Source organism: Notolabrus celidotus, chromosome 5 (assembly GCF_009762535.1).
Source record: "Notolabrus celidotus isolate fNotCel1 chromosome 5, fNotCel1.pri, whole genome shotgun sequence".
In the NCBI taxonomy this organism is placed as follows: Eukaryota; Metazoa; Chordata; class Actinopteri; order Labriformes; family Labridae; genus Notolabrus; species Notolabrus celidotus.
This window is the reverse complement of record NC_048276.1, coordinates 15,001,239-15,016,413: the sequence shown is the minus strand read 5'-3', so window position 1 is coordinate 15,016,413 and position 15,175 is coordinate 15,001,239. Positions and strand designations below refer to the sequence as shown.

The 15,175-nt window shown below is 37.1% G+C and overlaps 1 protein-coding gene across 1 annotated transcript in view; it reads right to left on the bottom strand.

Annotated features, from left to right (window-relative positions):
- Positions 1 to 11,389, bottom strand: part of LOC117812817 (oligophrenin-1-like) — a 37,027-nt gene extending 25,638 nt beyond the window's left edge. The window contains 11 exon segments of the mRNA XM_034683774.1: positions 2,257 to 2,348; positions 2,463 to 2,563; positions 2,647 to 2,776; positions 2,872 to 2,976; positions 3,143 to 3,253; positions 3,362 to 3,442; positions 3,444 to 3,464; positions 6,471 to 6,542; positions 7,582 to 7,643; positions 8,089 to 8,184; positions 10,669 to 11,389. Coding sequence (XP_034539665.1) covers positions 2,257 to 2,348; positions 2,463 to 2,563; positions 2,647 to 2,776; positions 2,872 to 2,976; positions 3,143 to 3,253; positions 3,362 to 3,442; positions 3,444 to 3,464; positions 6,471 to 6,542; positions 7,582 to 7,643; positions 8,089 to 8,184; positions 10,669 to 10,822 — 1,025 coding nt within the window. The 5' untranslated portion in view covers positions 10,823 to 11,389.
- Between the last annotated feature and the right edge of the window lie 3,786 nt (positions 11,390 to 15,175).

The window sequence follows — 15,175 nt, the reverse complement described above, 5'->3', positions numbered from 1 at the left end:
TAGCTCTGCTAACTGTAGCCGCACTTGGCAAACCTATATTGTTAACCTGTAGGATCTCATGTTTAGCCATGTGTTGCCCAATTTTGACTGTTTTCTGATATTTAGCAAGTTGTCAGCTAGTTGGAATCCAAATCATCATTTTAATGACTAGGAAATAAGTCACTTCAGAAAATTGCACATTTTCTTTAAAAAAACAGCCTCAGTACAAAATTATGGATCTTTCTTGTGTTATTTACAAAACATGCCTACATCAAATGTTCAAACCTTAGGTGCTCCTCTTCTTGTCTTCTTTCTTTCTTTTTGAACATACATCTGTGATAAAGTATAATCATACAATTTGAATCCCTATTGTCTTTCTTTCATACTTTTTCACTCTTCTGTTACTCATCTACTTTTGTATTTTTCCCAACGCACAGTAGGCTACTTAATTTTATTTCCTTTTTTATTTTTTGTTTGTCTATGTCATTCACTTTATTGCAGGCGTTATGATACCCGAATTCCAGCTCTTATTTGTCCATTAACTCCAGAATTTGATATTTAAGCACAATGACACGTATATCCAGCAGTAGACAGGGATTTGAGGGAACGAGGGAGGGGGTTACTGTTTTCTTTTCTATATCTTTCGCTCTTTCCAAGAGCTCACTGTACTGTATTAATCTGTATAAAACTAATACAAATATTGTAGAGTAAAACCTCAGGTGCAGTTACAAATCTATATTCCTACATTATCTTCAATTAGTTTGAATCCAAAAGATCACTGAAACTTAAAAAATAACTGATTTAAGTTGTATATTAAAACACAAAACAACCATGTGTGTTTTATTTGTCCTAATTTTAAACCAAAGACATGTGAGATGTGTGATAGATGTTTTTGTTGATCATGGTAGGTTATTTTATGCTTTTAGATAAGTTAAAAGTTAAATTCAGCAATTCTCAGTCACATTTTTTCTACTGGAGCAATTGTAAAGAAAAAGTTATTAAAAATACAGAGTATAGGACAATTTTTTGTTAATTCTCGCAGAACTTTAATGCTTTTAAGGATCAAGTAACCTGTAATTTTTATGCTGCCTATCGGTTTCATCTTTCTTTCTGCATGTCTTCTCTTTGTGAAGCACTTTGTGACTGTTACTATATAAATAAAGTTTACTTACTCACTTTCTTACTTACATTGAATCATTTAAAACAATAGATTTCTTATTTTCTGTTGAACACAGATAGAACCTTCACAGAAAAAGTAATGCTGTTTTTGAACTGACATGAACAGTTTTCTTTTGAAGGTTTTTGCACTTTGACTTCACATTCCTCTCGGATTGATAGCATGTCCGAGTGTTTTCAAAAGAGCAATATGCTGCTGGTTCAAGTTAACTGTGATTTAAGTTCGTAGGTGTGTGTAGAAAAAGAGTGAGTTTTCAAATCTATCATCTGGCTGATCGTGTGATGGTGTGTTCCTGTGTTTATTTTCAGAAAATAAAGTCTCAACATTTTTTTAAAACCAGGGATAAATGTTCGTTCACAATTGCACAACAAAAATAATTTTTTCTGATTTATCGCTCATATTTTTGCACACCTGAGTGGGATGCCTGAAACAGCTGTTCAAACACTTCTTCACACTGTCCCTTTCTGTTTTTTTAAGAGTCTTCACTACGCTGTCTGTCCTTCTGGGAAGGTGAAAGGCCAGGGTCAAATCTTATGAGTTGAGACTTTTCAGGGACGCCCAGCCAGACAGATGGCTCGCCTTTGAACATCTTGATCCTCCAGCACTATCTTCTACACTAGACAGCAGTGCCACCTTCAGTCTCATCACACTGCCAGCTCCTCATTATTATGTTGTTCAGTTCAGTTCACATTAATTGTCATGCAGACGCTCTTTCAGGCACTTCATGCAAAATTCAAGCCGCTTTAAAACCTCAAAAAACAACACTCGCCAGTCAGCAAGTGTTGCCACAGATTTCAAGAAACCGGAAATCGACACAGCTGCCTATGGCTAAAGTTTCTATTAAATTGATTTTGTTCTAAATGGCCTGCTTGTATAATTATGAGCTTGTTGTTTTTCCTATCTGTCAAATCACAGAGTCTGCCATCTGTTTTTCAGCGTGTGCCTGTTGCTCAGGGATTGTTTGGGCTACAGTCCATTTAGCCCTCGCACTTTGTCCTTGTGAGCCACCTGTTCAGCCTCAACCTGTTTATCCCACAAGGCTCTTTTGTTGCCTCATCTTGCTTTTTTTTTTTTCTTCTTTCACATTTGTTTGTGCTAACCTCTCATTAGTTTCCACGTCAAAGCAGAAACGCTTGTCGATGGACTCAGTCTTCCGGCGAAAGCAGGATTTCAGCGTCAGCTGCGTGGGGCCCTGAGGAGAAAAAAGACAGATTTGAGAAGTGGTTGGCATATGGGAAAATGATAAGAATAATAGATCAAGCAGATGTTGGTCTTCAAAATTACATAGCGTATATCTGTGAAGCACCTGTTTAGTTGTAGTCTTCTGATCACAGGGCACCATGAACAGCAGTCTCCCCTCCTTGAGATACTTGCAATAATATTTCACCCATGTCATGCCCAAAGCCCCTGTGGCAAAAATCACAGAAAAGGCCTTTCAGAGAGGATTCATCCAAGTATTGAGTTTCTGTTTAAACACTTTGTAAACTTACACTTCTCCTGGCAGTACAGATAACCCTCTGTGGGCAGAAAACTGTGCATTTTACAGATCTGAGATGGGTGTTTCATCCTCTTCATGAGCTCCTCCATCTCCTCTTGAGTGCTTTCATAGTTGTTTCTTGTCTGCAGGGCAAAACAGATGGCAGAACTTGAGAACTTCTGCCCAGCTGATTAAATTATGTTAGATTATTAATGACACTACCAGTAACTGCACTTACATTCTGCAAGCTGAGCTGCAGTTCTTGCTTGTAAGGCATGAAGTCCTGAGTCATTTCCACTGTCAGGTTGTTGAGCGTTAAAATGCTGTGAAGAAAGGCCAGCACCTGTCCAACAAAAACAGGAATCACAGAGTTAAAACAAAACCGAAAGACCTGTACGCTGCCAAAAAGAAAAAAAGAATGAATACTGGGGTTTTTTGTGGTCGAGTGTGTTGTGTTACACAGTGTGTGGCAGGAAAGAGGAAGGGAGTGAGACCACAAGAGAACTCACCGGCTCCACCACATCAAACTTCTTCCTGTCCTGCACCTGATGGATCTGATAAACGTAGTCCACTGAGGATTCATAGAAGTTTACACGCTCTCTGTCCAGGAGCTCATCAGCCTGAAGTAAACACAAGAAACACTTCTCAATAATGCTGCTTCATTACCTTCAGTTGTACATTGTATAACTTATTTACCACCCAGCTGGTGATTACTTCTTGTACTTTACCTCTTGTAGTTGACTCTCTTTCTTCTTAGAAGACAGATTCAGGTGTTTGTCCACCTGGGAGTAATACTTTTCACTGTCCTTTCTCAAACCTCTTTCTCTTTTCCTGTGATGCAAAGACATTATGATGTGATTAAATACAGTGTGTCCATGTTTGGAGACCTATTAAAACCATGATCAGCTCTCAAAAAGCTCTGTGTTAGGACCACAAACTGGCTCAAACTGACCTTAAAACAGGCATCCACCTAAAGGAAACTAGAGTGCACTATAACAGTTTAAACCACATTGATGGTTTCATTTAGCTAATCGGATGAGGGGTTAAGAGCCTGTGTCCACTATCACCTACTTTTTTTTAACTGAAGCACCCATGACCTCAATTTTACAGTGCTTCTCAGTAGCACTTACTGCTACTGCTAGATCACAAAATCAGCCCACAGCATTTCCTCCTCCCTCAGTACGGACTGTTGAGTTTGTTTTTAAATGTTTTGTAAACTCCTTTTTTTTTTTTTTTTTTCTTTACCGGAAAAAATTCATTGGAAAAGGCATTGGAAACAGCTCCAGACCTGGAATTTATATCTTTGAAAAACATAGTCTTGTTAATTAGTTCTTCACCATTGTTATTAATAAGTTGATATCAGAAGTCTGTCCATTTTTGAGGGAGAAATTACTAGACAACCACACTGTAAAACACTAAAGACTCCTGTGATATATCACATACATGTTCAATGCTTGATTTTCTGGTGCAATACCTCATAACCATGTACAATATTGTAAATCATTCCATAACATAGCTTATTATTATATTCATCCACTAAGTGTGCGTTCTGGCTAAGGCTAATTTAACTAATTTCATGTCTTTAAAAGTACTTTTTAACCTTTCTTTGTACAGACTGTATTTATATTTTTATTTAGAACTTTTGGATTTGTGTTTAGGTTTATATATTTATGTCCTTCATTTCATGTTGTGTCCTTACTGTCTTGTTGTTGTGTCCTTACTGTCTTGGTGTGTCCTTACTGTCTTGGTGTGTCCTTACTGTCTTGTTGTTGTGTCCTTATTGTCTTGATGTGTCCTTACTGTCTTTATTGCTTGTTGTGTCCTTACTGTCTTGTTGTGTCCTTTCCGTCTTTACTGTCTTGTTGTGTCCTTACTGTCTTGTGTCATTACTGTCTTGTTGTGTCCTTACTGTCTTGTTGTGTCCTTACTGTCTTGTTGTGTCCTTACTGTCTTGTTGTGTCCCTACTGTCTTGTTGTGTCCATACTGTCTTGTTGTGTCTTAATTGTCATGTTGTGTCTTTACTGTCTTGTTGTGTCTTTACTGTCTTGTTGTGTCCTTACTGTCTTATTGTGTCCTTACTGTCTTGTTGTGTCCTTACTGTCTTGTTGTGTCCTTACTGTCTTGTTGTGTCCTTACTGTCTTGTTGTGTCCTTAATGTCTTGTTGTGTCCTTACTGTATTGTTGTGTCCTTACTGTCTTGTTGTGTCTTTACTGTCATGTGTTGTGTCCTTACTGTCTTGTTGTGTCCTTACTTTCTTGTTGTGCCCTTATTTGTCTTGTTGTGTCCTTACTGTATTGTTGTGTCCTTACTGTATTGTTGTGTCCTTACTGTATTGTTGTTGTGTCCTTACTCTCTTGTTGTGTCCTTACTGTCTTGTTGTGTCCTTACTTTCTTGTTGTGTCCTTATTGTCTTGTTGTGTCCCTAATGTCTTGTGTGTCCTTACTGTATTGTTGTTGTGTCCTTACTGTATTGTTGTGTCCTACTGTATTGTGTGTTGTGTCCTTACTGTCTTGTTGTGTCCTTACGTCTTTAATTTATTGTATTGTCCTAATGTCTTGTTTTGTCCTTATTGTCATGTTGTGTCCTTACTGTCGTGTTGTGTCCTTACTGTCTTGTTGTTGTCCTTACTGTATTGTTATGTCCTTACTGTCTTGCTGTGTCCTTACCGTCTTGTTGTGTCCTTACTGTCTTGTTGTTAAGTACCATGTTCCATTCACTCACGTCAATTCGGTGTGTGCGTGCTCACTTTGCAATAAAGCTTTCTTCAATCTTGAATATGAATCTAGTGACTAGCATGGCAGTTATCCAAAATTTGAAATATGTAAAACTGAGAGCGCTGTGAGAGCAGCAATAAAAAACAGCTGGGGGGGTTTGGGCTACAAACATAGAGTGCTGAAATGCTGAACTGCATTGGATTTGTACAGAAAACAAGGTGCTGCCGTTAGTGGAGACAGGCCCTGTATAAGGAGTAAAAGATTAGGAACTGTTCCAGTTATTGTTCTGCTGTCTACTCTTTTAAAGCATGATTCACACACATGTACTTCCCTTTAGAAAAGGACATGACACCTTTTTCTGTATGGGAGAAACCCTAGATTTTCAAAACAAGTATGGAATCACTACTTTTAGTTTTTAAGCAGGACAAGTCAGCAAACTTCTGCATATGTTTTAAAAAGGAATGTCTTTCCCACGTCATTAAAACCTTTATGTTTAATATACTTTCCACTATGGATGTGATTTTCATCTAAACAGAACTGTGAGATTTGAAGGAGCACTTGAGTAGAAATAAACTCAGGGGGAAACTATTTTGATGAGGGGATCGGAACCAGAAAAAATCCAAATGCCATGTTGAATAACCGAGGTGATATCCCACAGAGTTTCCTGTTGCTTTAAACGATAAATTAATCTTGGTAAGGGTGCACCCTGGGGGTCTCAAATACAAATCTGCTTTTCCGTCAACAAAATGTCTGAACATGTTTACGTCTTGGAGAGGAAGAATAGAGCTCTCAAGATTATTAAAATGGTATAAGTTAAACATACATATGGATAGATATGAGGAAGTGGTTTAAGACGTCCTGTTTGGTTAAACATTAAGCCTCTGAACAGGTGCTGAATGAAGCTCTGACCAGCTTGTTTAACAGGATCCAGTCATGTATCGCTCACATTGTTTTTTATGATACATCTTTAACTTTTGTCATCCTGTCCATCTATGACTTATTCTTCTTGTTGTCTTTGCTTTGAACATGTCTGTTATTAGAATGAGACCACGTGTCTCATTTTCTGTCTAAATAAAAGTTACTTTTTTTTGTAGAAGAGAGAGAAAGAACGAAAGCTCACCTTTGTTACCCCTATTTGTTCCTTTCTGAACTTCTCCAGCGGCTTGATGAGCAGATCTGAAGCGTTCTGAACCTGCACAGAAACATGAAACAGCCATTACTACAGTGCACTAATAAATGCACAAACACACACACCGTATGCTACATGCATGACAGTCTTTTAAACAAAATCGTAAGTCATCCTCTTGACATAGGCCATTGTCCTATAGGGCTTAAAGAGCATAATCCTTTCAACTAAGGATTAAGGCGATTTTACCAGAGGTGGACAGAATCATCAAGAGATGATTAAGGCCAAAAACTCATTTTTGTCAAAAAATGACATAGGCCATTATTTGAATAGGGTGACGATATGTTAGCTGGTGTATTGGATTATCAAACATGTCAAAAAGAGATTGGATATCTATACATTTAATGTCATTACAGCTACTCTCAAACACTACAGGGAGTATCATTCAGTAGATGAGCTCAAGTTTTTAAAATTATATCAGTATCCAGTAAACCCAGTCTAACAGGAAAAGCTGCTCCTAAGGACATGACTGGATTGTCCAAGTGTAAGCCAAGATGATGAAATGAAGAGAATCAGACTGTGTTTATCTGGCTTTGGCAAAAATGAGATGTGGTAAACCTGTTATTGAAATACAAAAGATTCAACTGGCTCAAAAATCGATTAAATGAGAAATCTGAGAATTCAGTTCGATTACATGCATTTATGGTGCAAGTGTGGGAAATACCAGCAGCAGAAGAGACTGAAACAGCAGAAAAGGGAACATGAAAACAAAAGAGGGGAACTGAAAGTGAAATAATAGACTGAATTCCCCTAAACAGAAGTAAAAACGCACACACACACAAAGAAGAACACATACACAGAGTATGAGGGTGTGTTCTTGTCTCGTGACTTCAATTATCACACACTGCCTAGGTTTCAACAATACAAAACAAGGTGTGAGCTTTTCAATGTCAACTACAAGCTCTTCATCTGCAAGAGAGTGTGCCAAAGGCTTCCTCCTAAATTGTTGTCCACTTCAGTTCAGGAAGTGTTAATTTGGTTTCTATTTAACTACTGAAGGGTCAAATAGGATGCAGAGTCAGCGTGGAGGAAGCCGATAACCCACCAACATCATCCGGTCATGCTCCACTTCCTGCAGAAGTCCCGCAAACTCCTGAAATGACTGAGCTGCGGAGTAAACACAAAGATGATAAACAGATTAGAATATAAACAATCTTATCTTAATGGTTTGATGCAGGAAAAACAAGTGGAGGGTTTCCAAATGAAACCCCGGAGTAGACTTAATGATGGTGGGATTTCCTACTTCTTTTTGGACACATTTGAAATGAACTCAAGGACACTACTTAATGTTTTTCCAATCTTTTTTCTTTTTCAAATTCCTCACAGTGAAGATTCTCAGGAATTAACAAGTGGCTGCCAAAGTGTTCCTTTTCCACTGAGGTCAAGTACAGGAAATCTGATTTGACAAACACTCTGTTATTTATCGTTTAATAAACAGAAATCTCCGCTGGAGCAACTCTTGAAAAGTTCTCTATGTGTCCAAAAAGTCAGTTAATCATTAAAGACTGCACGAGTCAGTGAATATGAAGTGTGTGCGCGTGTGTTAACGTACCGATGTTAATCTCATCGTCAGTCAGGGAATCTCCAATGACGCCAAACTGGAACATATCAAGAGTCTGGGAAAACTTCTGTACTGCCAAAGAATAACCTGTTAGAAGAAAAATGTAGTTTATTTAAACATGTAAACAGAAATGCAACACCTACTATAACCAACATTGAATAGATTCTAATTCACTGATTTTAACATTTAGCCCAACACTCATCAATTAAACACTCTTCAGGATTATAATAAGTGCATATTATCTAACTAACAGGAAATAAATTAGATCCTTTGTAGTGTTCATGGGCACAACAGCAGGCAGTATGTCTTATATGTCTCGACCATTGACTCTATATATAGAATGGACATCACTTCATATCTGCCTGTTGTGAGATTTGAAGCCAAAGGACCTTCTTGTTTCAGTTTGAAGCTGACACTTATGGCTTTGGAAAGTTCAGTGACTTTCATGTTAGGGTTTGTTAAGTTTTCTCTCATCCTTTCTCCTCTACTCTGCTGATCTGGTGAAGAATGCTGCATGAGTCAGCATTTGTCAACAGAGCGGTCAATCATGGTGTCACAACCCCTCTTTAAAAATTGAAAAATTAATTAAATTAAACTTGTATGAAAGATTAGATCTTAGACATAAATCAGCATGATGACAACTAACTTTGATGACAGAAACCATGTTTGAGAAAAATGTATTTTGATGTGTATTTAAATGTTATAATTTGGCCTTTTTTTGTCCATCTTTTAACATTACAGAAGCAGGGTTTATGACAGATAATGCAGCAAGTCAGCAGCAGGAGCTCTAAATCTTTTGGCTTCACAGCAAAAACACTCATATGGCATTCATTTTAACATAAAGTCTATGAATAGAATAGCCTTTATTTGTCATTGTTAGGTGTCCAATGAAATTAGAAGCACTGCTCCTGAATGTGCATGTTATAAATACAATAAAATAAAAACAGGTAGAAAATATGTATAAAAGACAATAAAAATATAGAATAATATAAACAAATGTTAAATATATACAATCAGGTTGGGAGAAGAGGTATTTGGTTTAAGATATTGCACATTATATGAACATTTATTTCACAGTTGCTGGTATTGCATGTACATGAATATTATTGCACAGTTATAAATATTAATATTGCACATGAGGGTATTATTATTATTATTTATCAGTTTTTTATAATCAGAGCAGTCTGTTGGATCAATACTGTTGTTGGGTTATTTTCCTAAGGAACTTGGCTTTTAAGTTATTTATCATACTACCGATTCTTTCTTCAACTACTCTTCAGTTTCTCAATAACTAATCTTTTTATTTATATTTTTTAGTGTGTCTTTTGTGAGATTTCATTGTAAACAAAGTGCATATTCAACAATACTCACAGCTGGACATGGATTCAAAAGTCTAACAGTACACAAGCAGTGAGGCCTGGTGATCTAGACGTGGGATAAAGTTGTGACCTTCATGAATATGTCTTGGTGCAGCATGCACTCGTGACCTCTTGCCATTATCAGAGCTGAATATACAGTGGGACCCTCAGCACTCTGCAGCACCTACAATGACTGGTTCTGTTTACGAGGTCAAAAAGCCTGTCACTGCTGATTTGGAGAGCAGAATCATATCTTGGCGAGTGCAAAAGAAACTTACAAACCACAGTGACCCAAATGCACAAATCTACTATGTGCTATCACTGTCACTGGCTGTGGTCCATACCATCTCATGGACTGGTCCCCAAACTATAACCAGAGGGATTGTGCACAACACCACAAAGACAGGAGAGGTGGAAAAGAAAACACATGACAGATGCAGAAGACAACTGTGTTGCTGTTTGGAGGCTGGCCACGCTGCACATCTGCACCAGATATCTGACCTTTCAAAGCAGCCTTTTTGGGTTTCCCCCATAGGAGCACTTTCACCCAGCCACCCACAATGATCTGGTAGGCCCTTTTGAAAGGCCCCACTGATGCTGACCCTCTGTCAATCCCCCATCACATCACTATGCCTGCATGCAGAGTGCAAATAAAGCTGTGACTCACTTCAAAATAGGAGAGATTACCTTGAAGTACGCTTACTTTTGATTGCAGTGATCACACTGTTGCCATCTTTTATCAACACTTTGAGAAATTTGCTGGTCCTATCCAGATCCACTTCAAAACACTTCAGAGTCTCAGCTTTGAAGTGACCCAACTGTACAAATCTACTATGTGCTGTCACTGTCACTGGCTGTGGTCCATAACATCTCATGGACTGGTCCCCAAACTATAACCAGAGGGATTGTGCACAACACCACAAAGATTGGAGAGGTGGAAAAAGAAACACATGACAGATGCAAACCCTGCAGAGGACAGCTGTGTTGCTGTTTGGAGGCTGCACATCTGCACCAGATATCTGCCCTTTTTGGGTTTCCCCCATAGGAGCACTTTCACCCAGCCACCCACAATGATCCGGTAGGCCCTTTTGAAAGGCCCCACAGATGCTGACCCTCTGTCAACCCCCCATCACATCACTATGCCTGCATGCAGAGTGTAAATAAAGCTGTGACTCACTTCAAAATAGGATAGATTACCGTAAAGTATGCTTACCCTTGATTGTAGTGATCACACTGTTGCCATCTTTTATCAACTCTTTGAGAAATTTGCTGGTCCTATCCAGATCCACTTCATAACACTTCAGAGTCTCCCTGAAGTCAGGACTGTCCAGATAGCAGTCACTGAACTCCAGTGGAGGATGCCCCATTTTTTTGGACGGCCGGGGTTAGACAATAGAGAGACTGGGTTTGTTTCAGTGAGCCACGCAGCCTAGGTTTGTCTACCACACATTGTTCATCGCTGCCCTCTCATCTGCCCGGAGGAGTGAAACCGTAGTGTCCGTGGGAGCCTGCGGAAGCTCGTGTTGTCATTAAAGTGAACCAAACAGTGACTGCGAGCAGGTTTATCTCCACTTCCTCCTTTCTCTCTCCTGACGCCCTCTTTAAAGGGAAATATGATTGTATCCTTCTCCTGTTTGATACTTTTTCCTTGTTGCAGCGTCGTGATTACAAGAGCGGCTTGAATCCTGTCGGCCGCGTCCCATTCCGAAATATTTTAGACCTTGGTGACACCTCCTCGTTTCCTTTACCTCAATTTGTAGATAATTAACAGCACGCTTTGGGGTATCACACAAATAAACCCTGGGTACCTCTCTGGAAATATGTATATTTGCTCAGGGAAAATGCATAAAGTTTACATTTTCATTTTAAAATCCCCGAGGAGAGTATCACGAATATGTTTTGGACGAATCCAGCTGGCCACTAGAAACTCCCTCCTTTCCACACCCTGGAGGTTCTTAAAGGGGCTGCTGCACATTTGGAGCAATTGCACTGACGGTGGTGCGTTCAAGTGCCGTCGGAAATATACCGAGTTAGGTTTCCGCATTTACTAAAAAACCTAAACGAACAAACGAACTTAGACAGAGGAAACTAAGCAAAAGTGTTGGGATTATTATATTTTTTATAAGAATTAATAATCACGTTGACATATAATCAGAGCTGACCCTAACCGACTTGGTGCCCTAGGCAAGATTTTAGCTGGTGCCGCTTGTACTATAACTTATTTTATCTTATTATATTTTCTTTTCTCATTGTATTATAGTTCATTTTATTTTTTCGGTCTTATTATATTATATTAGGTCTTATTATATTATATCTTATTGTATCTTATTAGATTTTATTTTTGCCTTGTTATATTTCATTTCATTTTATTTTATTTTGTCTTATATTTTATTTTAATTTATTTTATCTTTTTATTTTGTCTTATTATATTAGAGTTCATTTATTTTATTTTGTCTTATTATATTATATTTTATCTCATTACATTTTGTTTTCTTATTATATTAGATTTTATTCTGCCTTGTTATATTTTATTTCATTTTATTTTATTTTGTCTTATATTTTATTTTAATTTATTTTATCTTATTAAATTTTATTTTCTTATTTTATCTTATTACATTTTATTTTCTTATTTTACTATATTTTGCCTTATTATATTTTATTTCATTTTATTTTATTTTGTCTTATATTATAATATATTATATCTTATGATGTTACAGTTCATTGAATTTTATTTTGTTTTATATTATATTATATTTTTCTGATTTTATTTGATTGATTTTATTTCATATAATTTCATAACTATCTATGTCGTTTTAGCCTTGTATCATTTTACCTGTTTCTCTTGTTTTCTGTCTCTGTTCTTTGTGAAGCACTTTGAGCTGCATGCTTGAATGTAATAACTCCAACAATCACATCACACATACACTGAAAGATAACTGACATCCAGCTTTATGTTTTACAGGTTTCCTTTGTTTTAAAATAAAAATGAATGCATAATGTAATAGTAGTAGAATTTATTCAGTCAATATATAACACAATAATTTTCACAGTGCAGCCACTTTAAACAAAGCAACAGTAACGTATTAAGTGAAGACTGAAAAGGCAGAAGCAAAATGTTTATTTAAGCCTAGCCTACATTGTCTATCTAACATCTAAATCACATTTTCTTCCTCACTCATTTAGCGGCGCTCCCTATGTATGGCCTGCGCCCCTAGCATTTGCCCGATACTGCCTATGCCAAGGGCCGGCCCTGCATATAATTATGTATATATCCACAGCTATCCATCGGTAGATAGGAAGTTAGTGTTTTTAATATTACTGTTAATACATTTACTGTCGGAGGGGTCAAGACGAGAGATTCATGAATGTATGCTGCAAAACAAAAACGTGTGCTTTTTCTGCTGAGCTGTTCACAACTATACATAAGTAATCATTAAATATATGTCATTTCAATATGAAATTGCATCATTTTAGGGAATTTCAATCCAGTACGTCTGGTATCAGCAGGCCTGAAGGTCAGTTAATGAACAGAAAACCAGATACTTTTAGGATGTTTATGTCAAGAACACACAGGGCTCAGTTTGCTTATATATATATCACAGTCCGCATATTGAGTCAACTAAAGCACTGTGTTGTTGAGGATACTGATTGTATTTAAAGTGGCTCATGATTCAGACTCACCTGTAAGGACACATTTTATGTGGACTCGTGAACATAGCATAAGAACCATGTGACTATTCCTGAGAGAGACAGGTCATACCTGCATGTGACTGGGTGTGTTCCTGCACTGAAGATAAAGCACTATAATCCAACTGGTCTTTGCTGCACACACAGCTGCATCACAATTACCTTACACAAGCACTTCAGTGTCTCTTACAGCACATAATTACAATACCACTGACTAATATTTTAAGTTAAATTCTATAAAATGTCATCATGCATATTCTTTAGTCAAACTGGCAGAGGTGGAAAAAAACACTTAAGTATACTAAGGTCACTTGACTCGGTTGCGTACCATTTTAGCAATATAAAACAAATGTCCTCAAATATGAGGATGTATGCTATCACATACTGATCACTTCCTGCTGGCAACTGTGACTACTGAGATGTTGCAATGACTGAAAATTACCTCCAGATGTCAACCTTCAGACTGAACTGAAGCTGGGGATGACTCAGTAGCCACAATTCAGTCTGGCAAAGGCTTGTTTTTCAACACTACCAAGGCTGCAGCATCACTCTTTCGTATTTGTTTCCTATCCTAGCTCACCAAATGTTGAACTATTGGCTTGATTCGTGTCAGATTATCAGATTTAAAAAATGTTCCTGATCAGTAGCCCACTGTAAGCCTTACAACTTATTTTACGTCCTATATTTACAAAAGTCTGTCATGTCAGACAGAGCAGATAATGCGGGATGGTGAATCACCACATTTGTTATCAACTCTTTGACAGCAGTGGTAGTAAAATCATGTTCAGCCAAATGTATGGTAGTATGTGTAGTGCCACTGATTCTGAGTGATTCCCAGTCAAAATGTGTCAAATTTTGCAGGGGGATGTTTGAAGAGAACACAAGCACACGTATCGATACTGACACACTTAGTAGTACAATACATAAATAACCAAGCAACTGAGTAGAAAATTATTGATTCAACATTCTTATACCAGAGAATACTTTTCAGACTTAATTTTTGAACAGTTTCATGCACACTATTACTAAACGTATTTGTGTCCAGAGAGTTTCTGTGTCCAGGGTTTCTGGGTATTTTTAAAGGTAAACTTAAGACTTACCTTTTTTATCTAGCTTTTAATTTGGAGTAATTTATTTTTTAGACCTGGATTGCATTATTTTTATTATTACTTTTATTATTATTTTAACCATTATTATTTGAATCATTACATTAACATATATTTATCTTATTTATTTATTTTTCTATTTATTTTTTGTATTCATCTGATCTTGTTAACGCAACCTTATTTTTAACTTTTCTTTCCACTCTTACTTATTTTATTAATTTTACTGTGTTGATTTTATTTTATTACTAAGTATTTTATTTGTAGCCATGCCTTTTATAATTTTACCATTGCTGTTGTTTTTATTATTTATTATTCTGTGAAGCACTTTGGGCTGCATGTTTTTATGTATGAAAGGTGCTATATAAATAAAGTTCATTTGAGTTGAGTTGAGTCCTTAGCAACTTATAGTGGAAAGCAAAGTATAACAACATTACTGAGACAACACAACACTCTTAACCTTGTGTAGTCTGTCGTGAATAAAACGTCTTAATATTAAAATATTTTCTGCATTCCCCTCAGGGCACTTGATTCTGTTGACTACAGACTAGGTTATGTTTTAAAAAAAAACAAATGCTTCCTTTATTTTGCTTATCTGGCTCAAATCTGTTGTTGCCTTAAATCAGGGCCACATACTTGATGGTTTCCAACAAGAATCAATACTGGGCCTTTGCTTTTAACTGTAGCGTCACATGAATCATACTCACTCGAAATATCAGGATTGTAGATCCCTCTGTACGCTGACGATACAGTCTTGTGTAGCAGAAGTTGATAACCTCTACAACTTTGTTATTAATCTAAAGCTAAATATAGACTTAAAACAGACAACATGTAAGCATTTCACAGCTGGTTGACACTTTAAGATAACTCATATCTATCGTTTATTGAAAATCTCAGGTATAGGGGGAGCATTGTAAAGGGTTTTGGGTG